Genomic DNA, 26156 nt, shown 5'->3' on the forward strand with positions numbered 1-26156 from the left:
GGGACCTATTTAAAGCTACCCTGTTGCTCACTGTCTCGTTCTGTCTGCCGGGGTCTCTGGCCACTGCCCCAGACTGGTGATCTGGGCTTGGGTTCCTCCTGGCGACCTCTCCCGTCTAGGTCCCTCAGCCACTCTGCCCCAAGATGGGCCGTGGGGTGAGTATCTCCAAAGAGCAGGGGTCACTCTGGAGGGAGCCGTAGGGCTCTCTGAATGTGAGGGAGGCTGGCGGGAAAGGACAGGTCAGGATGGGATGTGGAGGGAGGAGCAGTGGGAGAACGAAGAGCCTTCCAGCTAGGCTGTGTGCACAGACCCGCAGCGTTCACCACCCGCTGTGCTCTCCTCCTCCTCCGCGGCAGCAGCCCCCAGCCCAGCCCCGCATCTCCTCCAGCGCTGCCGCCTCCCCGCCCCATCTCTGTCCCTGCGCCTCCCCACCACACCCCCATCATCACCCTCTGGCCTCCCAGCTGCAGGGATCTGTGCCACTGTCAATGCTCCCCACCTTCGCCCCCCGCTGAAACTATCTGTTCCTCTAGGAGTCTCAGCCTGGGGGATGGGGGTCCAAGGTGAGGTGGGAGAGAGGGACAGGGGCCGTCCACTCCTGAGTCACCAAGCAGTTGTGCACACCAGCTCCAGGGGCCCTGAGCTCCCAGGACAGCTGGGAGGAGTGCGTGGAGGAAAGCAAATGTGCCCTGAGTCCCCCTGTCCAGCACCCCTGCGCGTCGCAGGCAGCATTGTCCTCCAGCTCCAAGCCACATACTTCGAGGACTTTCCCAGAGGCTGGTGAGAGCTGCCGGCACCCCCCTCAGTCCACCCCAGCCTGTGGCATTCTGCAGCACTGAGTATGCCAAGGGGAAGATTAACAACCACCAGGGCAGAGGGGGGCAGGGCCAGGGCTTTGAATTCTTGGAAATGAAATTTCCATATGGAGAAAAGGGATCCAGTCCCTTTACATCCTGCGCCTAGCGGTTTTCCTTTTGTGGAATGTTGGCCAAAGACAGCAGAGAGGGAAAGGGTCTGGGGAACAACAGGGATGGGAGGGTGCTGAGGAAAGAGGGTGCCAGGGGGAACTGTGGGGGCATCTCTGGGGCTGGGAGGGTCAGGCAAGGACGTGGTTTCGCACTAAGTTTAGCAGCTGGGAAAACTCTGAGCTTGGACACCAGGGTTCCTGAGCTGGGGTGGGAGCTATAAATAGAACTGGGGTGTGTGTGTGTGTGTGTGTGTGTGTGTGTGTGTGTTGGTGACTCATGCATTCTCCATAGACTGCGGTTGATACAGATATTCCTGGGTGAGCACCTGTGTTTGTGTCTCAGGAGACAATTTTGCAAATGTGCAGGCCTTCGACATGAGTGGGCATAGATGTCAGCATGTGGGGGCACGTGAGGGTCTGTGAAGAGCTGTCTCTGATGTGTGGGCTTCACAGAGGAAGAGCTCACAGCCGTGGGAAGATACACTGTCTGGGGACTCTCAGCTGCACCTTGACGTCTTTTGTTCCCCGCAGGGAGCGGGAGTCCCCAGCTGAGGCACAGGACCGCTGACCTCTCCCCTCCTCTGCCTTAGCACAGGGTAGACCCAGCTCAAGAAGTCCTGCTTGAGAAGCGATTTGACCTTGACTTCTTCAGGGGCCTGCGCTTTTCCCCCAGTGCCCACGAATTCCCTCCCATCCACCCCCAGTAGCAAGCCAGGGAGTAGGTCTGGTTCTGTTCAGACTGAGGCTGGGGCCCCTTAGGGCTTGCAGCTTAGAGTTCAACCAGCCTTGAGACCCCCAAAGAGGGAAGGCACCCCCATCCACATCCCCTGCTCCCTGCAGAGCAAGAGCTCACTGTCACCACCTCCCCCTGTGGCCTCCCCCTGTGGCTTCGAAGGGCAGCGTGGGAGCTGGGGGGAGGGACAGCCGGGTGGGGAGGGAGCCTGCTCCAGCTGCCACCGAAGGGCAGCGGTGGGGGGAGCGATGGCTGATTTCCAGCTGCCCCCACTGTGTCCTGGCCCTGGGCTCTCTCAGAAAGAACTCTCTGTTCTCCTTCAGCATTCAAGGTCCAGAGAGGGGGACTTGTGGACTTGTGGATGAGGGAGGGAGAAAGGGGGGGTGGTCCTTGCTTCCTCTCTTTCTTTCTTGCCTGAGCAGCCCGCTGGCCCCAGATCTCCGCAGGCTCCTGGCTGCAGAGCCTGAGATCTCTGCCAGGATGGGAGAGGGGACAGGGCAGTGTGTCCCCAGCTCTGTGACTGCCTGCAAGAGAGCAGGGTGGGCACTTGGGGGTTGCTGCTCAGCCATCATCTGTACATGCCAGACATGCATATGTGGGCTGGCAAATTTTTAAAGCCATACCTATGATTCCAATTTTCACAAACTTTATTTCATATCTAAGTATGCAGAAATTCTCCGGGCTCTACTCCTTGGCCCCCAGTCGTAGCCTAATCCTCTGTGCATGCTCAGGCCTCATCCTACCCTAGGAGCTGTGGAGGGTCACAGAGAAGCTTGTTTAGCCTTGTCTCTTGCCTCTTGGCTCTTCAATGCTTTTCAACCATTCTCAGCCCTGTCCCACCAAGGACAGGATCCAAAGAATTAGATTGGTGAATCTAGGACTTTTCAAAACATTCAATTCAATGAGTCCCCCTAAGTCACTGGGGAAAGGAGAGGTACCACTCACAACCCTTCCCCACACCTTCTGTTGAGCTGCTTCAGTCTCCCCAGGAAGAGAGCCTTCAGGACGCCAAAAGTAGCCCTGATTCATAGATGCTTCACATGAAAACAAATGCAGGATTTACCGGTCATCTTTGCTGAGAAGAGCATTTCTGAGCAACACAGCCTAGGAGAGCTCACATCCTTCTAAATAGATCATTAGGCATTATCTAGGTGATAACAGTGTCCACCTCTCACTGCACTGCCCCCACCCCAGTTCCTGATTTCACTGGTCAGACTTCTATTTCTTCTAGTGCTAGAATCTAGGTGCTAGATGCATGATCTCTTGTGATCAGGGCAGCTGTCACATTCCTTGGATTGCTCCTCTTTGATGGGAAAAAATTGTATTATCCTTGAGCACAATGGATTTCTAGGGCGGTAAAACTACTCTATATACTATAATAGTGGATATATGTCATTATAATGAAAGTGTTAGTTGCTCAGTTTTGTCTGACTCTTTGTGATCCTATAGACTGTAGCCCACCAGACTCCTCTGTCCATGGAATTCTCCAGGCAAAAATACTGGAGTGGGTAGCCTTTCCCTTCTCCAGGGGATCTTCCCAACCCAAGGATCAATGCCAGGTTCCATGATAAAGAATTGCAGGTGGATCCTTTGCCTTCTGAGCCACCAGGGAAGCCCATATGTCACTACACATTCATCCAAACCCACAGAATGAGCCCTAATGTAAACTATGGACTTTGAGTGATAATGATATATCCATGTAGGTTCATCCATTGTAACAATGTACCGCCGGTGCCAGATGTTGATGGTAGGGGAGGCCATGCCCGTGGGGGCAGGAGATACATGGGAACCTGTAATTTCTGCTCAGCTTTGCTGTCAACCTAAAACTCCTCTAAAAGAAAAGGTCTTTTTTTTTTTTAAGCATTATCCTGAAAAAAAAAGTGGGGGTGGGGGTGGGGGGACAAAGCCTTTGATGTAAATCCCACCCAGGTATCCTCTCTTTATGGGAAAGATAGGAGTGTTTCTATAGAAACACTAATCCCTGAAGCCTTGGCCTGGCACTTGGGATTCAGGAGAAGTAGAGGCACAGGACAGCAACTGAGCAGTGCCTTGGCGACAAGGACGCCACGGCCTGAAGGAGTTGGGAAAGGAGCCTGGGGAAGAGGGAGCGAGCAGGCACTGGCCACGCCACGCCAGGCCTCCTCAGCCCTTCCTGTCCTATCGCCCAAGACCCCTTGGAAGGAAAGCTTCCTCACCCTCTCCCCACAAAGTCCCCTGTGAGACCCCGGAAGCCTGGGGGCGATGAGGAGCCCACTGACCCGTAAGAGGAGGGGGAAATGGTGACCTTGGGAAACTCCAGTTAGAATGTCCACCTGATTTCACCAGAGGACCCAGGAATGTCTGGCCCTAGGAGTCCCATGCATCCTCAGTTTCAGATTTATCCTCAGAGATGATCTCTTCTCTATTTAGACAAATAGGGCCCCGTCCTCTCCTCACCCAGTTGTGCTTTGAGGCTTCGTGTCCTGTAAATCGCCTTTTACCCCGTCACAGGCAGGCCTGCCCAACAGGACACTCTGAGTGCCCGTTTCCTGGAGGCACTGACCCTCCAGCTACTGATTTCTCAGTCTGTGAGCCCTGCCCATCATTTCCACACTCCACCACCAGACACTAGGGCTCCCCCCTCCTCTAGACACTTCTCTGCCCTGATCCCTGACTCCCCAAAGACTCCTACCCCCCCAAATTCCTAACTCTCTCTTCTCCCCTCTGAGTCAAGCAGTCACACGCTGAGACAAAGACATTCCCACAGGGTGCTTCTACCCACTGGATGAACTCTCCCAGCCAGTCCCTTCCAGAACTCCAAACAGTGTAAGATGGTGGTTTTTAGCTTTTTGTTTATTTTACTTTAAGGGTTCTTTCAACAAACAAAATCTTAGCAGAAGCCCAGCTACTAAACAGCTAAAGGTGGGCTCCTGAGTCCTGAGCCCCTCGGCCTTTCCTAAAGTTCAAACACAGAGCCCCAGGACTCTGCCAACAGTTTGAAAACAGAGGGCCTGGGGTCCCTGACACCCTGCATCCCCTCTCCTCCCCTGGGATGACCACTGACTTTGAATCCACTGGCCTCCACTCCCAGTGCCTGGGCTCCCAGTCCTTCAGTCGGAATAGAAGCTCCAGCCTCCCTGACTCCCTAGGTCCTCCCTTCCTCCTGCAGGCCGGCCGCGAGTACTCGCCTGCAGCCACCACTGCGGAAAATGGGGGCGGCAAGAAGAAACAGAAAGAGAAGGAGCTGGATGAGCTGAAGAAGGAAGTGGCCATGGTGAGCCCCAGCCTGCCCTGCAGGCCATGGGAAAATCTCCTACGCTGGGTCTCCCACGTGGGAAAGTCTCCCATGCAGCCCGTGCACTCCTGGATGCCCGTGCCCAGCCTCTCATGCTCCTTGCTCCCCTGCTGTGCTCTGAGTGCCCTCAGATGCATTCTAGACATGCTCAGCTTTCTTCCCCAAAGCAACTTGCTTTCCCTTCCCCAGGATGACCACAAGCTGTCCTTGGATGAGCTGGGCCGCAAGTACCAAGTGGATCTGTCCAAGGTCAGTGAAGGGGTGTCTAGGGAAGCACCAAAGAGGTGAGAGAAGCTTTTCCCTGAGAGAGCCTGAGGGAAAAAGGAGCTTTAAAATTCAAATCCAACCCTCTTTATGGTTAAGGAAACCCAAGGCCAGAGATGAGGGACTAGTTGGTGGCAGAGCCAAAACTAGGGTGCAGATCATCTGCTTCTTAGTCTATAGCTCCTTCCCTGGCTGCCTGGAAGCCAGGGCTCCTTACACCCCAAGGCCCCAGAGGGCCTCCGGGCAGCAGCTCAGTGACACCTCTCATGGAACCGACATACCTGTAGTAGTGAGGGAACCCAGGACTGCTGTCACAGTAAAGCCCTGGGCGCCCACTATGCACGTAGCACTGGGGTAAGATTAGCCACTTTCCTGAGTCTTACAACAAGCCAGGTGTGGAGCCCTGTTCATTAAAGCAAGGACACTTGGGGAGAGTAACTTCCCTTGATTACGTCAATAGTTGGTGACACGTCACATTACCAAGCCCATCATTTTGAAAAGTAATAAGTCATTCATCAAAAATGTAGGCCTTCCCTGACTGCCTTTTTGAAAATTCTATGCCCCCATCCTTGACCTTACCTTATTTTTTAAAATAACATGTTTCACTATCGGGCGGTAATGTCTGTTTATCGTGTATCCCCTCATGAGATCATCAGCTTCACAGGGCAGGGACTTGTGGCTCTTGTCCATCCCTGGAGCCTAGCTCTGACTCGATTGCCTGACGTGTAGGCGCTCAGTACACATTTATTGAATAAGCAAGAGGACAGATAGAAAAATAGTTAAGAAATGGCTTCTGCCTTCAAGGAGCTCAAAATCTAGCAGTCCAGTGCCTTGTGGTGAGTGCAGCCCTAGAATCATGCCTGGGATACAAGGGGACCAGAGAGGGATGTCTGGGCCAGCCTTGGGCTCAGGATAAAGGGCGAGGTGAAGCTTTCTGGGGAAAGTGATGAGTGGAGACCAAGGCTGTGTGACATTGATGGTCAATAATGTAGGACCTTCTTGAATCCTTGGTGAAGGGGAGAATCTGAAGGACGAGAGAGATGAGGCAGGGTGGGGGGACGGGGCCAAGTAAGATGTCTTTTCAGAGAGCCTTATCCAGGCTGCCTCCAGAGGAGATTACTGGGGCCCTAACCAAAATGTGTCTCAACCCAAGGTTGACCAGAGTTGGGGGAGCCACAGCCCATATCCTCAGCCTTCAAAACCTCCAACACCCATTGCAAATGCCACCTCCTCCATGTGGCCTCTCCTGATGACCCCCACCCCTTCCAACCAGGTGGGATTTTTCCCTCCACCTGGACATTATGCCCCTGTGAGGTTCCTGGCGGGAAATGGTGAAGGGCCAGGTTGGTTCTGGATGTGAGATCAGCTCCCTCACCTCTCTTCACCTCCCTCAGGGCCTCACCAACCAGCGGGCCCAGGACATTCTGGCTCGGGATGGACCCAATGCCCTCACCCCACCCCCGACCACCCCTGAGTGGGTCAAGTTCTGTCGTCAGCTTTTCGGGGGCTTCTCCATCCTACTGTGGATTGGGGCCATCCTCTGCTTCCTGGCCTTTGGCATCCAGGCTGCCATGGAGGATGAACCGTCCAATGACAATGTAAGCCAGCACACCTGACCTCTGAACCAGCCAATGACTCTGTCCTGTAGCCCTAAATCTTCAGTACAGTGGGTCGGGGAGAGGCAGGGAGCAAGACCTCTTGTACAATCCCACAGCCCTTCAGCTCTTTGGACAGAAAAGGGGTGAGGCTTCTGAAAGTGAAAGTGTTAATTGCTCAGTCAGGTCTGACTCTGTGACCCCATGGACTGTAGCCTGCCAGGCTCCTCTGTCCATGGGATTCTCCAGGAAAAAATACTCGAGTGGGTTACTGGGACCTCCTCCAGGGGACCTTCCTGCCCAGAGATCAAACCCAGGTCTCCTGACCTCCAGGTGGACTCTTTACCATTTCAGCCACCAGGAAGCCTTCTATACACATCTAGAAACACCCCCTCCAACACACATACTCATGGTGGAGACAGCCTCTCCTTGTTCCTTCACACTTAAGTGGACTTGTCTCCACCCCCAGGTCTTTCCCCACTCAAGAAGCCCTAGTCCTGGGGACTCCCTACGATTTCCCCATCCCCTCTGGTCTTAGGCGGCTGGGGATTAGCAGGTTGGGGGGTGGGGTGGGAGGGGATGGTCTTAGGCGGCTGGGGATTAGCAGGTTGGGGGGTGGGGTGGGAGGGGACTTTCTTCCACACTTTCTTCCACTACTCTCACTTTCAGACACAAACAAAGGGGCCACTAAACTCTCACCCTGAGTGGCAGCTGTCCCTCTAGGGCTGGGAAAAGTCAGGTCCCTCAAAGCCTTTGTCCTTACCAGCTTTATCTGGGCGTGGTGCTGGCAGCTGTGGTCATCGTCACTGGCTGCTTCTCCTACTACCAGGAGGCCAAGAGCTCCAAGATCATGGATTCCTTCAAGAACATGGTGCCTCAGGTAGATGGCTGGGGGCTGGGCTGTGGGCTGGGGCGTTAGGTTTCTGGAAGAGTCTGGCTTAGCTCTTCTCAACTCCTTGTGCTCAGAGAAGGAGGCTTGGGCAGAAAAGACCCTCCAGTTCTCCACACTGGGACCTATCTTGTTTCTAAGGGTGCCGGGTTTGTCCTTCTCCTTGATGGGGTTGGAGGTGAGGGGGGAGACGGGTGCAAGAGGAAGGTCGGGGTAGAGATGAGCACAACTTCCCCGCAGCAAGCCCTTGTGGTGCGAGAAGGAGAGAAGATGCAGATCAACGCGGAGGAGGTGGTGGTGGGCGACCTGGTGGAGGTGAAGGGTGGGGACCGCGTGCCCGCTGACCTCCGGATCATCTCTTCTCATGGCTGCAAGGTGAGGGCGCCGTGTCAGAGCTACTGGCGGAGTCTAAAAAGCAAGCTGTCTAAGGCTGCGAGGGGCCAGCTAGAGGCTTAAAGTTTGGGAGACTCGGGTCCAGGTGTCAACACCTGCTCCCACAGTGCCCAGCCCCACCTTGTCCTATACTAGAGCTTGCACGTTGTTTGCTTGTATCTGTGTGCCGTGAATGCTCTGCACCCTGGGTGTTTCTTTGAGTTTCTTTGATATCCACTTCATAGCAACAATTTATTGAGTATGTGTCAGATGCTTTATAGACATTCACACAGGCTATCTAATTTAACTCTGGCAGAGTGGTGTAATCACCCAGGGATGTTGTGCGTGGTCACATAGTCATTCCCCACACAACCATAGACAGTGCCATTTTCACAGACTACAGAGTTAGTGGCGCCCCTGTAGGTATGCAGTGCAGACATTCTGCTTCCATTTCCATTTAAAGAAGAGTAAATCAGAAGCACTATTGGTTAAGTAACCAGCTCAAGGTCACAGAAGAAGTCGATGAGCCCAGATTCCAAACCAGAGCAGGGACAATAGCTGAGTAACACTATAAATATGTGATGAGAGCAAGTGTAATTCTGTCTCCAGTGTCATGGTGACTGAGTGTGGCTGGAGTCAGGACACAGTTGTGTGCGCACGAGCGTGTCTGCCTATCTGATGACCCCCACACTGCCTTTCTCCTCAGGTGGACAACTCCTCCCTGACAGGCGAGTCAGAACCCCAGACCCGCTCCCCCGAGTTCACCCACGAGAATCCCCTGGAGACCCGCAATATCTGTTTCTTCTCTACCAACTGTGTGGAAGGTGAGAGACCAGCCTGGTGGGGAGCCCCTGCTTCCAGCAGCAGCTGTGGGAGGAGCCTGAATCGTGGGTCCCCAGGCAGGCCCATGGGGCTGTGGCCATGCTTGCTTGTCAAGAGCCTGGCTAGGGAGAAGGGAATCAAAGGGTCTGGAGCCCTGAGTATTACAGGAATAATCTCTCCAGCAGTGTGACCCCATGGAATAGCTACCTCCCCACAGTAAGAGCTCTGTTCTGTCCACCCCAGGACAGAGCGGGTTCCTAAGCCTTCAGATATGAGCCAAGACCACTATATGCACGCACACACACACACACATCCCCCAAACCAGCCTCAACTCCTAGAAGTCTCTGGTTTGACTGATGGCCCCCTTCACTCCTGGTTCTAGGGCTAGTTGCTTCACCTCTTGACTCTTGTTTGACCAGGACCCAGACTGGGGAAGGGGTAAGAAAGCATCCAGTCCAGGTGAACACTCGGGCCTTTCCTCAGGCCGCCTCCAGGCCTGGGCTTCACCAAAGGAACTGTTGGTCATGCACAGGCTGCCCGGTGGGCCCTCAGCTCTGGCTTCTAGAGATAACCAAAGGCCAGGAAGAGGCCCCAGAGCTGTCACCGCCGAGTGGCTGGAGTCCAGGCCCACCCGAAACCCTACCCTCTGTGGTTGTGAGTGGTGTCGGGGGCTGAGTTGAGCTGGTGGGAGGAAGTGTCTGACTAGACAATGAGCCTCAGAAAGTGGGTCAAACGGGCCTTGTATCTGCCGCCTCCCCCTTCCCCCCTCCACACACACCTCTCCCTTCTTGTATCTCATTTCTCTGCAGTGTGTTCTGTTTCTCTGGGCTTTTCCCTTCCTTCAGCAAGTTGGATTCACAGCAAAAAATATCACCACACATTGTTTCCTAAAGTTTTAATGTCCTGAGATTCTGAAAGTTGCTCTGCATTTCCCACAATTGGTAAAAATGCCTCGTAAAACATGCCACTGATTACCCTGAACTGACTTTGGAGAGAGGAGAGGAAATGAATGGAACTAATGTTTTTGGAGGGCCTACTATGTGCCAGATGTTGCTTTAGGTATATCACAGCACTGTCTCATTTCATTATTAAAATCAGTAGGAAGGAATTCACACAAGGATGCAAACCCAGGTTTGGCGGGTTCCGATGCATGCTCTTTCCACAACAGTGCACTTCCTCCCCTGAGTACCCCTGGAATGTCTACCTAAGAGCTAGTGGTTGCCTAGCTTCTTCTAGAGAGATTTGTACCTAGTGTCGAGAAACAAAAACTTATGCCTACATGGAAAATCCATAAGTGCTTTACTTACAAATTTACTTACGAACACAATATATTGTGTTCAAAAATATTGTTATATTTTTAAATGATAACAAGTGTGAGATTAGGGCTTCCAGGGTGGCGCGGTGGTAAAGAACCTACCTGCCAATGCAACAGACGCAAGAGATGTGGGTTTGATCCTTGGGTCAGGAAGATCCCCTAGAGAAGGAAATGGCAACTCACTCCGGTATTCTTTCCTGGGAAATCCTATGGACAGAGAAGCCTGGCAGGTGACAGTCCATGGAGTCACAAAGAGTCAGACATGACTAAGCACACACAAGATCTAAGAGATGAGATTGATTTTACTGAAATAACCACAGGCAATACTTTTATTTCATTCACTGAATCTCCTCAATGTGAACTTTGAGTTTATTTGCAAGGATTTGCCCCCTACCCCCGCCCCAGGTCCAAGTATAAGAGAGAATAACATGCTGTTGCACTGAGTTCTGGGATTGGCCATCTGTCCTGGGAGAGGAAGCCAAGGGAGGTAGTCTTCTGGAGGCACCCTCCAGGATGGGAGTCCTTGGCTTATGCACGCTGTGCTGGCTTTCCTTTCCCAGGAAGCAGGAAGGGACTTCAGTTCCTAGGATCCCCAAGGTACCCGACCTGGTATCCCTTCCTGTGTTGCAGGCACTGCCAGGGGCATCGTGATTGCCACAGGTGACCGGACGGTGATGGGCCGTATAGCCACTCTGGCCTCAGGCCTGGAGGTCGGGCGGACGCCCATAGCCATGGAGATTGAGCACTTCATTCAGCTGATCACAGGGGTGGCCGTGTTCCTGGGGGTCTCCTTCTTCGTACTGTCCCTCATCCTGGGCTACAGCTGGCTGGAGGCGGTCATCTTCCTTATCGGCATCATTGTGGCCAACGTGCCCGAGGGCCTGCTGGCCACTGTCACCGTGAGTGGGTCAGGTTGAGGGGCTACCCGGGGAGGGCTCTGCTCCCCTGCCTCAAAAGCAAGAGAGGCTTATAGCTTTTCTGCAATTTTTTCACAATTTAGCCTCTAAAATCACACATTCGATTTCTCATTACTACATGGCTTAGAATGTGGGTCTGAAAAAGTCCGCTTTAGTGCCTGGCTCAGAGTTTGAGTAAGAAAAGTGTCAGGTTGGGCTGTGTCTTAGCACTCAGTTTTGCTCCCAGGGCTCTTGCTAGTCACCATTCCTCACAACCCTCGTTAGTCATCTCTCCACTGCCATCTGGAGCTCGTCCTGGCCAACCCTCCTGTCAAGCCTCTCTCAAAGGTCACCAGTGAGTGACTAGCAAATCCAGTGACCTTTCCTCAGCTCCCACCCTTCACTGTGCTGCTGAAATGGATACTGCTGTCCACGTCCCTAGCATTCTCTCCTTTGCTGAGGGCTGCGACAGGTTGCTGCCCTGGTTCTCCTCTCCCCTGTTCCCTGCAGCGTCTCCTTCTCCCCACCCCTCACTGGTCGTCAGGCCTCAGTGCTCTGTTCATCTCCTAATGCACCCGAGTGAGCTCTTCTCCTCCCAGTCCCTGGTGCCTGTTCCATTTTGATGACACGCACATACCTACACCCTGCTCTGGCCAAACACCTGCAACTCCTTACTGGACATTTCACCTAAATATACACTCATGATCTCAGCTCAACATGTCTAAAGTGGCACACATTCACGACTTACACCTAGGTCCCTCTCCATGTTCATGGAGTAGGATCAAGAGAGGAGGGACAGAGCCATGGTCTGGGGTAAGAACAAGGTCATCTCCAGCTCCAGGTGGAGCCCTTTTTACTGCCCACTCTCTCTACCAGGTGTGTCTGACCCTGACAGCCAAGCGCATGGCTCGGAAGAACTGCCTGGTGAAGAACCTGGAGGCGGTGGAGACTCTGGGCTCCACCTCCACCATCTGCTCCGACAAGACCGGAACCCTCACCCAGAACCGCATGACCGTCGCCCACATGTGGTTCGACAATCAGATCCATGAGGCCGACACCACGGAAGATCAGTCTGGTGACTGGGCGCTTTACCCGAGCGGGGGGGAATGTTCAGAGCACCGGGGTTGGCAGGGCGGGTGGGATGAGATAAGGGCTCTAAAGTGGAGCCAACCTCCTTCTTCTCCCTCCTTTCCTCCCAGGGGCCACTTTTGACAAACGATCCCCGACATGGACTGCCCTATCCCGGATTGCTGGTCTCTGCAACCGTGCTGTGTTCAAGGCAGGGCAGGAAAACATCTCTGTGTCTAAGGTAAGGTGGGGGGTCCTCGCAGTCTACCCCCTTTCCTGACACACAGCTTCCCCTTTCACACCTTGTGGCTGCCCAGAGGGTGGTGTGCTTGGTCCTCCACTGTGACACTGAATTCTGCTTGTTGGCAGCGGGACACAGCAGGTGATGCCTCCGAGTCAGCTCTCCTCAAGTGCATTGAGCTGTCCTGCGGCTCCGTGAGGAAGATGAGGGATAGAAACCCCAAGGTGGCAGAGATCCCTTTCAACTCAACCAATAAGTACCAGGTGGGGTTTGGATGCCGGGTCAGGAGGAGAGGAAGGGATGGGAGTGAGGGGCACACAAAGTCAAGGGGGAATCCTCAGGCAGAGAGAGGCCCTCTGAGCATCAGCTCCTCTCACCCCTGCCTCATCCCCCTGGCAGCATGGATGACCAGACGTCTGGTTGCAACCAACTCCTGTCCCCAGCTCCCAAATCTTTGTTTCTTGTTTCTATAAGCTGCCACCCTCTCAACTCTTCTCCACATCCTCTGGCTCCAGTCCCCTAACAGTTCCATTCCATTCAGTTGAATCATACTTTGGAAATATCCTTAGGGTATCCCCCAGCCTGTCCCTGTTAAATGCCAGGACAGCAGCCTCAGAACCATAGGGGTGGGGCTTCCTTGGTGGTCCAATGGTTAAAAATCTGCCTGCCAATTCAGGGAACACGGGTTCAATCCCTGGTCCGGAAGATCCCGCTTGCCTCAAGGCAACTAAGCCCAGGCACCGTAACTACTGAGCCCGTCCTCTAAAGCCCAAGAGCTGCAAACTATTGAAGCCCGTGTGCTTTAGAGCCCATGCTCCACGGGAGAAGCCACGGCAATGAGAAGCCCACACATTGCAACTAGAGAATAGACCTTGCTCACCGCAACTGGAGAAAGAGCTCATGCAGCAACGAAGACCCAGCGCAGCCAATAAATAAATAAATAAAATCTAAAAAGCCATATGGGTAAAGCCCCCTGAACCCAGTATGGTGATGGGGCATGCTGATGACGGAGCCACGTCGCCCGTAGCCCAGGGCCTGTCCTAAGTGATCAGAGTAAATATCTGCTGAGTGAATAAATGTCATATGGGAAAGTGACCGGCAGGTTGCAGGGTTATGACTATGAGGTCCAAACACCCATCCACACACAGAGACTCTCGCTATGTTGCTAGTGGTCAATAGCTCAGGGATTATTTTATTAAGGGACTCTTACCATCCTCTGCTCTTTGCCAGGCCCCGTGCTGGGCGCTGGAGCTTCTGAGACAAGTCTGGCCCCCTCTGTAACTGCCTGTCCTGTCTCCAGCTGTCCATCCACGAGCGAGAAGACAGCCCCCAGAGCCACGTGCTGGTGATGAAGGGGGCCCCTGAGCGCATCCTGGACCGTTGCTCCTCCATCCTGGTGCAGGGCAAGGAGATCCCTCTGGACAAGGAGATGCAAGATGCCTTCCAGAATGCCTACCTGGAGCTGGGAGGGCTCGGGGAGCGCGTCCTGGGTGAGGGGACAGAAGCAGGGAGCAGGGCTCAGGAAGGCCTCCCTGGGATGAGGGGCGCAGGGGGACACCCAAGTGACCACCAGCCTGCTCTCACTCCTCCCATCTGCCCTCTTCAGGCTTCTGTCAACTGAATCTGCCCTCTGCAAAGTTTCCTCGGGGCTTCAAATTTGACACGGATGAGCTGAACTTTCCCACAGAGAAGCTCTGCTTCGTGGGGCTCATGTCCATGATTGACCCTCCACGGGCTGCCGTTCCCGATGCTGTGGGCAAGTGCCGGAGTGCAGGCATCAAGGTACCGGCCTCACTTCGTCCCTCTTCCCAAACACCAAAGGTCCAGGGGATGTGAGGGCTGCTTCCCTGGGGAGACACGACCACGGGTGGCCTCCTTCCCACTGACCAAGAGGAGAAGCTATCCATCTGCAAGGAAAGTTTCAGCCCTGCCTTAGACTCTCACTCTGGTCCTTCTGCTCAGAGTAACCAGTCTTCCATGCCCATCCTCTCTCTCTCCAGGGCACAGCTCCTTCCACTCTGATTTCAAGCTGATCAGGCACCCCTGTCTTGGAGATCTAGTTGTTTTCCCCTTCCCAGGCACTGCCCACTCCTTCTCTCTAGCTGTTTGGGATGAGATTAGACCTTCTCAACAACTACTCCCTCTTCTGTGCTACGTGTGTGCTTCATTCAACAAATGTTTTATTGTTTACCAAGTATGTACCAGGCACTGTTCAAGGTGCTGGTGTTCAACAAACAAACAAAAGTCCTTTCCATCTTGGTTACTTTCTTGTTTCCAAGATACAGCTCTTTACCACTCTTAGCCTGTCCAGTTGCCAGTTCTGAGGCCATCGTTTGTTCTTCCTTTTTCAACATCTCACCTACTCCCAAAGCAGTTCAACTCAGTCTGTCTATTGAGGGCTGAACCGGGCACTGGGGATACGAAAACAAATAAGATACAGTGCCTGGCCTCCAGAGTTCATGATCCCTCTGGGGGAAAGATGCCTTAAAATTAATCACAGAGCAATTTCAACAGCTAGGGTCTTTGCGCACCTGCTAAGGGGCAGATACTCTAATAATAAAAAGAGTCCATTGTTTTGTGAGGCTTTATATTGGCGCCAGTGGTAAATAATCTGCCTGCCGAAGCAGGAGACTCAAGAGACGTGGGTTTGACCCTTGGGTCGAGAAGATCCCTGGAGTAGGAAATGGCAAGCCGCTCCAGTATTCTTGCCTGGAGAAACCCATGGACAGAGGAGCCTCGTGGGCTATAGTCCATGGGGTCGCAAAGAGTTGAATACAACTGAGCAACTAAACAGCAACCACCACCAGAATATGTATCAGGTACTATTCTAAGCACCAAATCCGCATGATCTCATTTGATCTTCACTACAACCCTATAAGTAGGCACTACTATTTTCCCTTTTTTTACAGAAGGGAAGCTGAGGCTTAGAGTAACATGCCCAAGGCCTCAGAGTTAGTAAGTGGTAGAGCTGGGATTTGAACCAAGGCATCTGCTATTTTTTAACCATCACACTCAAGCACTTGTGTGTATATATGTACATATATGTGATTTCTGAACCCTGCCACCACTCTTTGTCTGTAAGGTAGGCATCACTACTCCCATTTAAAAATAAAACAAGCTGAGACTCAGAACGGTAAGTAGCTTTCCCAAAATAAAACTGCTATTAAGAGGGAGATTGGCTAGAGGAAGCCTGGCCAGCTCATCCGGAAAGCCCATGCTCCCCTTGTCACCTGGCAGCCTGTTGCCATGATCAGAACTGTCGCCAGGCCTGGGAAGGCACGTCCAGGAAACTCAGAGCAGCAGTGAGCAATTAAGTCCACCTTGGAGAACTGGACAGTTTTACAGAGGGCATGATATTCGATCTGGTCTTCGAAGGGTGAAGAGCATTTGGAAAGGAGGGAGGGAGTGGAAGGCAGGAGCAGAGAACAGCGTGTACCCTGTCGTGGTTGAGCTGTTCAGGGCACATGGGGGTGGCACTGGGAGGTGGCTGCAGAGTGGCTGGGATGGAGACTGGAGCCAAGGCCAGGGCCAGTTGGAAGGACTTTGCTTAAATGCCAGTCTTGGGCTTTATCCCGCGAGCCACTGGGAGTCACAGGTATCACAGGACAGAGCTAGCTCTTAGGAGGCTAGACCTACATGGAGGAGGGGCTGCACTTGGAGAAGAGTTAACTCGAGTCAGAGAGACAGTGTAAGAAGGTGACACAGTAGCACAGGCAAGGAAATGACCCAAATGAGGGCAGCGACAAAGGGAGTGGAGGAGTTAACACTTGACAGATGTTTTGAGAACTTGGTGGGCAAACTCAAATCGAGAGGCAAGGAAGATCTAGAAGACAGAGGGACTGGATGAACAGAGGGACAGAATCTCAGGTGGGGAGCAGAGAGGGAGGCTCAGTGAGGGTGGTGGGAATAGATCACTAGTTCTACTTGCCCTGACATTGGAAGGGTCTGTAAGATGCTCAGGAGAGATGTTTCTGGGAAAGCAGGAATATGCCTACCAAGGGAGGACAGGGCTTCAGGGAGAGGGTGGTGGACAGGGCCAAACTCCTCAGGAGGTGAAGAAGGATGAGGACTGCAAAGATGCTTCTGTCTTTCAGTTGGGAGGCCCGTATGGCCTTTGGGGGTGGAAGAGAAGGCAGTGGGGCCTAAAGAGGCTTCCTTCTCAGATCTGTGGGTTTCACTCCAAAAACCCCCACATGCAAATGCTGTCCTAAGCCAGCTCTGACGCTTATAAAAGCCTCTTATCCAGCCTCTCAGATGCTAACCACCCACCTCATCCAACTGCATCCATTCTGCAACAGCAGCAATGAACATCGTTGCTGTTGAGGCGGGGAACCCCGTGGTGAAGGGATGGCAGAGGCAGAGGAGCATGAGACGGAAGGTAGAGAGAGAGCCAGAGGAGGTGTCCCCTCCCATCCCTGCCCAGTCCAGTCGGGATGCCAGCAGCCACCACATTGAGCAGTAAGAAAGCCATGTCCGTCCTGGCTCCTGGGATGCAGCAATGAAGGGGCTGCAACCGAAGAGGCTAAAACAGACGGCCGAAGCCTTTAGTTCCTCATCAGTGAGATGAAGGAGCTGTTAAGTCTTTCCAACTCTGACAATCTTGTATCCCATGGAATCCAAACTCCTAAACAATCCTAGAGGCTCCTCTTACAGGGAACCCGCATTAACCTCGTTACGCTATTAGAGAGGCTTTCCTGCATTTAGGCAAATGTTCTGTGTATCTCCTGAACACAACCTGCCATCTCTCCCTCTCACCCTCCCTCCCAAACACACACAGTTCAGTCATTTTGGCTGGGCCCACTTCCAGCCTCACTACCCACTATCCACTGGTCCCACTTCCAGCCCCACTGTTTAGTTGGAAGACTTTGGGGAAGGAATAAAAGGAGAAAAGAACGGAATGCTTCTTTCCTTCTCTCTTTTCTTCTTCCCGCCAGGTGATCATGGTGACCGGTGACCACCCCATCACAGCCAAGGCCATTGCCAAAGGCGTGGGCATCATCTCAGAAGGCAACGAGACAGTGGAGGACATTGCCGCCCGGCTCAACATTCCTGTTAGCCAAGTCAACCCCAGGTGAGGCTCCGCAGGACCCCTCGCCATCAACTCAGCCTCTCCCACAGGACGCTCGAGCATCCCGGGCTCTCCCTAACTTCTGGTTCCCTGGTCCTGAGTGGGTGACCAGGCTGTGCTGTGTAACCATGAAGACATCACTTTCCCTTCCTGAGCCTCCATTTCCTCAAGATGAGGGTGTCTCTGCGCTGCCAGGTTGCTATGGGAGCGAGATACGTGTAACCAGCACGTGGCCTAGCACACGTGCAGATGACCACGGTGACGCCACACGGGGAGGACTGAGTGCCATCCCCTCTAAGAGAGAAGTGGGAAAGGCAGGGCACTGAGCTGCAGAAGGAGAGGGGGACTGAAGCTGTGGGGGAGTCCCTGCAGCAGCGAGGAGGGGCAGGGGGTGCTCTCAGGCTCCAGGGAATCAGTGGGCTCTGCCCCTGCCTCCAGAGAAGCCAAGGCGTGTGTGGTGCACGGCTCTGACCTGAAAGATATGACGTCGGAGCAGCTGGACGAGATCCTCAAGAATCACACGGAGATCGTCTTTGCCCGGACGTCTCCTCAGCAGAAGCTCATCATCGTGGAGGGCTGCCAGAGGCAGGTGGGTGTGGGGGGCAGGGGCCAGGGCCAGGGCCAGGCGTGTGCAGGGGCTGCACCCCCAGCTCTGGCTGTACCCTCTCCCCAGGGAGCCATTGTGGCGGTGACGGGGGATGGGGTGAATGACTCCCCGGCGCTAAAGAAGGCGGACATTGGCATCGCCATGGGCATCGCCGGCTCCGACGTTTCTAAGCAGGCCGCCGACATGATCCTGCTGGATGACAACTTTGCCTCCATCGTCACTGGCGTGGAGGAGGGTGAGGGACTGCACGGGCTGGGGTGGCACCCCGGATTCCGAGCTGGCACAGCTGCTTCCCTGCCTTTTACCTCAATTACAGACTCAACTCAGGGTTTCAGGCATCCACCTTCTGATTTAGCTCCAATACAAAATCTCCCCCTACTGGGAAGATGGGCAGCCATGCTTGCAGGAGCCAGGGGTGGGCAGGGTCCCTCCAGCCTCCCTGATGCCCTCAGGACCTCCCCACAGGCCGCCTGATCTTTGACAACCTGAAGAAATCCATCGCCTACACCCTGACCAGTAACATCCCCGAGATCACCCCTTTCCTGCTGTTCATCATCGCCAACATCCCCCTGCCTCTGGGCACCGTGACCATCCTCTGCATTGACCTGGGCACTGATATGGTGAGGCCAGGGGTTGAAGGAGGTGGTGGGGCAAGGCAGTCGTGGGCTGCAGTGGGTAGGGATAGGCAGCAGAGGGAAGAAGAGGTGCAGCAGGGGCACCCGAGGAGGCTGGGAGGGTTGCAGAGAAGAGAAGCACAGGCCTGGAGGATGAGCGGGTTTGGGGAACTTACTAAGTGTGTGAATTGTGTCGAAGATTCTTCACTGCTGGTTGTCCTCTGCTCCCACCCTCTCCCTTCAAATGCCCTCCCCACCACCCACGGCCCCCTTGCACAGGTCCCTGCCATCTCCTTGGCCTATGAGGCAGCTGAGAGTGACATCATGAAGCGGCAGCCACGAAACCCGCAGACGGACAAGCTGGTGAACGAGAGGCTCATCAGCATGGCCTATGGACAGATCGGTGCGGCCAGACCCTGGGTTCAGGAGGGAACCCCAAGAGGATGCCTTTCCTGGCTTTTGAAGGGATGATTCCCCTGCAAAATTCCAGAACAAGGGCCGCCTCCCCAAGGGTCAGCGATGTCCATCTCTGGCCCAGAGGGGCTGGCTCCACCCTGCTACCTGCTCTGACCCAGGCCCTGCCCTTTGTCCTTTGCCCACCTACAGGGATGATCCAGGCTCTGGGTGGCTTCTTCACCTACTTTGTGATCCTGGCAGAGAATGGTTTTCTACCTTCGCGGCTTCTGGGAATCCGCCTAGACTGGGATGACCGGTCCATGAATGACTTGGAGGACAGCTACGGACAGGAGTGGGTGAGTGGGCCGCGTAAGTGCGGATGCATGTGCATAGGGTGGGGCTGAACGCCTGAAAGGAGTGGTCAGTGGGGGCTGGTGGGATTGGAGGCTAAGGATGGTGCAGGTGCCCAGTGTTTAACATCCGCCCTGGAGCATAATGAACTCTGGTCCTCCCCTTTCCTCTCACTCTCTCACCTCTCTCTGCCTGCCCCCCGCAGACCTATGAACAGCGGAAGGTGGTGGAGTTCACATGCCACACAGCTTTCTTTGCCAGCATTGTGGTCGTGCAATGGGCTGACCTCATCATCTGCAAGACCCGCCGCAACTCAGTTTTCCAGCAGGGAATGAAGTGAGCGCCGCCCACCACCTGTTGGCCCCACCCACCGGGCAGAGCACACACTCACCCACCCATACAGGCCCAGATCTGCTGGAGTCTCAGACGGCAGTTGCCCAGCTGTACATCTGTAGCATTGTTGGAAATAGATGAGAGAAGAGGAAGGAGGGCTATGACCGTTTCTGATGAGTTTCGATTTGCTTCTAAAATCTCCTTCACAATGGTCTTCCATCTTCCTTTTCATCTTCTCCCCATACCTCTTCTGTCCCTTCCTCCATTCCTTCCATCTTATACTCTAATCCTCACCCATCCTCACCCTTGGGCCAGCCCTAAATACAGGATCTCCTGTGTTCCCCTCCACTTGGCAGGTGGCTCCAGTTCGTAGCATTTGCCTTGTGATGGTGGTGTTATTCTTGCAGGGCAGAGAGTTACTCGGAGTCAAGTTCCGGGCCTTCTACTAGTGTGAGTTACAGGTGCCAGTCACTGTGCTAAGTGATTCACATACATCCTCTGACATGCCTGAGGTCACCCAGCGGGGAATGGCTGAGCTCGCAGCTGTTACACTGGGTGGCTCATCCATCCCAAAGCCTGGAATCCGGGGGGCACTCAGTGATTTCCTCTGCAATTCCAGCCTGGATGGTGATCAGTACTGAAGGTATCACCCCCATTTTCTTTCTTTTCTATTACTGCAAGCAATGGGCACAATCCCCGTGAGTTTTGTCACAATTTCTTACTTTAAGAAGAAGAAGAAAAAAAAGATGCCAAAACTCTGGTGAAGTTAAGAGCATTAAGATCCCAGGGAGAAGAAGGGGAAGTGTCTGTTAGATAAAGAAAGGTAGCCCAAGAGAAAGAGATTCCACTGAGCTAAAATCACTAATGGGGACAAGGCAGGGAGGAGAGAACAAGGAGTAGAGAGTCCTTACTGTGCAGGGCGCAGCAAGCAGGAACATAACCATTCTTCATTGAGTATCTACGACCAGCAGCTACCAGGGGCTGCAGAAGACACTGAGAAGGTGTAAGACACCCATGGGTCCTGAAGGGGTTTCCAAAGCATCTTGCTGGGGAGACGACACTTTCAAAGGCCATGTGCCTGGAGCACTAACAAGATTATAAGATGCCTGAGGGCAGGCCCCCATTCTCCAGAAGGAAGCTTCTCCAGCACAGGGCTGTGTATCACCCAACACATAGGAAACATTTCTTCAATGAATGAACGTATGTGTTATAGACAACAATCGGTGGTGAAACCAGTAAGAAGAAAAAATAAAGACAATCTTTGTTTGGTTACACAGTACTCTTGCCAGGAAAATCCCATGGACGGAGGAGCCTGGTAGGCTGCAGTCCATGGGGTCGCTAAGAGTCGGGCACGACTGAGCGACTTCCCTTTCACTTTTCACTTTCATGCCTTGGAGAAGGAAATGGCAACCCACTCCACTGTTCTTGCCTGGAGAATCCCAGGGACGGGGGACCCTGGTTGGCTGCCGTCTATGGGGTCGCACAGAGTCGGACACGATTGAAGCGACTTGGCAGCAGCAGCAGCAGCAGCAGAAGAGGGCGTTTGAAGAAGGAGGACATCGTTTGTAGCCTTTCCTCGGCATTTCTTCCCGCCTCTCTCCCTTCCACCACCAGGGGTCACCCTAGATCTCTGCCCCCTCTTCTCGCCCTCCGCTCAAACCCTATTTACCCTCCTTTCTTTGCCTTTCCAGAAACAAGATTCTGATTTTTGGGCTCCTGGAGGAGACAGCACTGGCGGCCTTTCTGTCTTACTGCCCGGGCATGGGCGTGGCTCTCCGAATGTACCCGCTCAAGTGAGTGTCCCCTCGGAAGGGCCCCCCTGCTAGGAGCCAAGTTCTGGAACCTCGGAAGCAACTTCTGATGCTCCTGACACTTCTGTTTCCTTCAGGGTCACCTGGTGGTTCTGCGCCTTCCCCTACAGTCTCCTTATCTTCATCTACGATGAGGTCCGAAAGCTGATCCTGCGGCGATATCCCGGTGGTAAGCACCCCCGTGCCTCACCCCGACCCCGCAAAGTGCAACCCCCCACTGTCGGCTACCTACCCTCCAGGGCTCTGAACGCGGACTCCATCCCCATTACGGATCTTTGCGCCTTTCCCTCCGGGCCCTGCATCCTGGGCTCCCTGGACCTTGGAGCCCTGACTCCGCGGAACCTCATCCTCTCAGATTCCGGTCCCACCTAACTGGTCTCTGAGGCCCTCCACTTTCCACCTGGAATCACAGAACATCGGAACTAGAAGGGCCCTCCGAGGCCATCTAGTCCCACCTCCACATTTTACAGACAAAGAGAGGGGCAGAGGTGAATTGATTCGTTCAGGGTCAAAAACAGAGGAGCCGCAGAACTGGCCCTACAGCCCAGGCCTCCCAAGTCCCAGGCATCAACCAAGTGTTTTTTTTTTCCCCCAACAAGCATTTTTGGTCACTTAGTGGAGGTCGAAAATGGATGGCCTACAAGCCAAATATGGTCCGTGGATATTGTTTGGTTTGGCTGCCCTGTATGGGGCGGGTGTTTTTTGTTTGTTTGTTTTTCAATTGGCCTAATGTCTAAAACTTAGGGGCTTTCACATAAAACCTGAATTTCTGACTTCTCCTGAAAAATCACAGGTGCTGTTGACCCCAGGCCCCATTTCTGCACAGCAGCCATGGACAGCTGCCCTTAAGGAACTCACTTATTACTTGAACAGTCCCTGTTGGCATTTCTATTTTCACCCCCATCCCAGTCTGGGCCCACCGGCCCCTGTGCTAAGAGCAGGCCTCTCCTTCCCCCTAACCCACGGCCCCACTCACTGGAGTCCCCTTCTCCCTCTCCACCTTCCACAGCTGTTTTCCCCTCCCTCCAGGCTTCTGTGCCACCTGGCCTTGGCCACCCAAGCCCCTAGGACACTTATCTCTTGCCTCTTTTTAAGCTCATGATGCAACCCCACCCCTCATCTCTCTAACAGGCTGGGTGGAGAAGGAGACCTACTACTGAGCCGGTCGGAAAGAAGGAGCAGGCACAGAGAAGATGGGGGCCCTGGAGGTGTCACCAGGATGGCATTGGGTAGGGGTGGAAAACACTGGGGTATATTTGGGGGGGAGGGCTAGACAATGAGGCAATTCAGCAGGCCAAGTTGGGGGAGAGGGTAACTTAGCTTGGGATGATTGCCCCAGAGGCCTAACTAGGAGCAAGCAGCTTAGACACTACATGTCAGGCTCCCCTCCCCAGATCCTGCTTCATTCCACATGCTGTCTTTCTTATCCAAGGAACTGAGGGGTACCCCAACCCTCCGCAGTCCCTGCCCCTTCACCCCCACCTCCCACAAGAACAGATTGACACCGAAAGGCAGGGGTCTGTCTAAACCGGGGGAGGGGAGCTGTCACCGATCACCAAGGTCCCTTTATCTCCCCAGCCTCATCCTACTTCCCACCTTTACCCCTATTTGCTTCCTGCTCAACTCTGACCCCTGCTTCCCCTTCAGACCTGGAATCCACCTGGTGAGTGCTAGGACCTGAGGCCAGAAAGGGAACAGGTTGGAGAAGCTGGCCTGTCTGCCAGCCAAGGCCATTCAGGAAACGCTAGAGGAGAGCTGCTCGGACAGGTGGGAGGGTCGGGTATGGTGCAGGAGGTGGGCAGGAAGGGAGAGGGGTCGATGACGGGGCCTCTGACGTGGACGTCCCGGCCCCAGCTCTGAGTCCTGCCCTTTAGAGTAGCCCGCCAGCAGACCAAATTCCAGGGTCGCAGAGGCAGAGGCAGGACCCAGAAAGCAGTCTGGGGAGTTTCACTGAGGCTGCACTCTCAAGGTGCCTGTGGCACTCCCCACAGACACTTGCTTTGTGGTCTGGTGGTCCCCAAGGCCCAGGTGTCACAGAAACTCCAGTTCTCTCTGTCAGCATCCTTGGTAATACCCTGGCCTTTAGAATGCCAAGTCCTCAGAAGTTCCACGTGGTGCTGAGAGGGGGAGCTGCCATTCCCCATCATGCCCACCCCGATGAACCTGCACCACTCCCAGGCACTGCCAAGCCAGCCCTGGAAAAGAAGGTCCCAGGCCATGAGCTGGAATTGAGGTGGAGAAGTTTCCAGAAACATCCTGTCTTCCAGGGACACACAGAAAGAGCTTAGGTCGTGGACGTGGTTAGAACCTCTGGACAACACGAGAGAAAGCATTAGGAGTCCTGCCTTGGTCTCTCAGACCGCAGGGCTGTCCCGCCCAGGCACACGCCCTTCACACTATGATCATTGTGCCCACTTTCCCTTGAGACAGGGAGGTGGTTTCAGGTCCCTACAGGAAGATGCTTTTCCTCCTCAACCTCCTCCCCACCTGCACTCTGCTCTATTGGCAGCACTGCCCATTCTCTAAGCCTGGCTTAGATTAGAAGGCATTGGGAATATCCTGTAGAGAGACACCTAGGTGAACCAAGAGTGTGAGAGACACACCTAAGGAAAATGGAAGACCTAAGGCAGACAGGAAGGAAGCACAACAGATAAACATCAGGCCCGCAAAAAACCTCCCAAGGGCTATTACTTCAATACACTGGAATTTTACTTTATCCGAAGTACCTTGAAATAACGAGTCATTGCCTGGGGCTTAGAAAACGAAACAGGAAACCATATTAATTTGGGCCTGATGAATTTGAGATTTATTGACCATGGACAAAGGTTTATCTTGCACAATGAATAAAATGGCATTTGTTTAGCAAATTAAGAGCATAAACAATATCGCTAGGGGTGGCACATGTAGTCTCCTAAAACAGTACTTTTTGGACACTTTAGGAATATCCATTTAGAAATAGTGAATGCATGGGCTAATTATCATCTGCTGTGTTTGTTAAAGAAGCATCTGCAAGACCTTTACTTGGTGACCTTTTGTAAGACATTAGTTTGAGGCAGTATGTATGTACTTGAAAACAATAAAGTTGCATTTCTTTATGAAAGAAGTCCCTTCCACAAGTCTGATTTTTATCCTTAGCACTTGCCTCCCTCCCAGACTGTGGTGTTGAAGTGTGTGCTGTGGCAAGATTTGGCTTGTGGAGGAGGCAGTAGGGAGGGCAAGAGGTAAGGATCAGAGGGAAGCAGCCTGGGAACAGATGATGTCAGTGGAGCAAGAGAGAAAGGAAGAAGTTAGGTTGCAGAACGATCCGGAAGAGAATAGAGTGGGGCCATCCTTCCTGATGGCTGAACCCACCCCAAGAGCCATCAAGGCTTTTCTAGGACAGGAAAGAGTCCATGAATCTATAGGCCCAAACCCTGAGGGCCACGTCTGTTTTTTCCATGCCAGACCACAAGCAGGCCACTCTTACTATGAGCAGCAGGGTCGGGATGGCGGGGAGGAGACAGTGGGCTGAAGGACCCTGATTGTCAACACCAGTCAACAGTCTATACTGTTGTACTTGCTGTCTTTGGAGGGGGAAGAACGGAGGGAGAAGCAGATGCAATCCTTGAAATTCATCTAAGTAGCGGACGTTGGAGGCTTCCCAGGTGGCTCAGTGGTAAAGAATCTGCCTGCAGGTGCAGGAGACACAGGGTCAGGAAAATCCGCTGGAGGAAGAAATGGCAACCCACTCCAGTATTCCTGCCTGGAGAATCCCATGGACAGAGGAGTCTAGTGGGCTACAGTCCATGGGGTCACAAATAGTCGGACACAACTGAGTGACTGAGCCGCAGCAGCAGACATCAGAAATCTTCTCGGACAGGGTGTGATGGGCAGTAAGGAGGGATGCTTCTGTGCTGGGGATGGAGGGGTGGATGGGAGGGTGTGCTTTTTCCCATGAGTCCCTAACAACAGGAGAGAGGAAGACACCAAACTTATAGCCCTGTGTCAGGATCTTGGGATAGCAGTCAGGAGTCAGCTCTTGGCCCCTTTATTACAACGCTAGCAGTGGCGGTGATGGTGAGTATTGTGATAGAACTTGTAGGAGAATTAACTGCAGCTTTCTCTGTGCTGTAAGTATGTCACACTTTTAGTTGTATAATCTCATTTAATCCTGCCTCGGGGCCTTTATTTTTGATGGTCCCTCTGCCAGGAAATGATTCCTCTAGTTCTTCACATGACTGTCTGCCTCACTTTCTACAGATTGCCCCTTAAACATTACCTCTTCACAAGGTCCTCACAGACCACAGCAAATAAATTAACATTTTTGGCACCTCTTTCCCCATTCTCTCTGTTTTCATTCGTGAACACTACTTCAAATTTACATAGATAGGTGGATATAGGTAGTGTATAAAAATATATAAATATAATTCACACACACATATATAGTTTTTTGCTTATACAAAAGCAAAAATATTTGCCTGACTCCTCCAGAGTTATTTCCATGTACACAGAAGTATTTCTCTCTTCACCACCTTTATTTATCACCTAAAAAAATGATGCC

The 26156-nt window shown here is 53.3% G+C and overlaps 1 protein-coding gene across 1 annotated transcript; it reads left to right on the forward strand.

Moving 5' to 3' along the window:
• On the forward strand, nucleotides 1–24719 carry ATP1A2 (ATPase Na+/K+ transporting subunit alpha 2). Its single transcript, XM_070365910.1, has 23 exons — nucleotides 1–155; nucleotides 4849–4953; nucleotides 5164–5223; nucleotides 6633–6836; nucleotides 7600–7713; nucleotides 7963–8097; nucleotides 8801–8918; nucleotides 10862–11130; nucleotides 12004–12202; nucleotides 12327–12436; nucleotides 12565–12699; nucleotides 13737–13926; nucleotides 14043–14218; nucleotides 17371–17507; nucleotides 17943–18093; nucleotides 18178–18346; nucleotides 18577–18731; nucleotides 19005–19128; nucleotides 19332–19477; nucleotides 19678–19808; nucleotides 21497–21598; nucleotides 21694–21785; nucleotides 22748–24719. Exons 1-23 carry the CDS (start codon nucleotides 144–146, stop codon nucleotides 22774–22776), a joined length of 3063 nt encoding a protein of 1020 aa, XP_070222011.1. The 5' UTR covers nucleotides 1–143; the 3' UTR covers nucleotides 22777–24719.
• Nucleotides 24720–26156: the final 1437 nt, after the last annotated feature.

The sequence above is a fragment of the Bos mutus genome, chromosome 3 (genome assembly GCF_027580195.1).
Source record: "Bos mutus isolate GX-2022 chromosome 3, NWIPB_WYAK_1.1, whole genome shotgun sequence".
Classification (NCBI taxonomy): Eukaryota; Metazoa; Chordata; class Mammalia; order Artiodactyla; family Bovidae; genus Bos; species Bos mutus.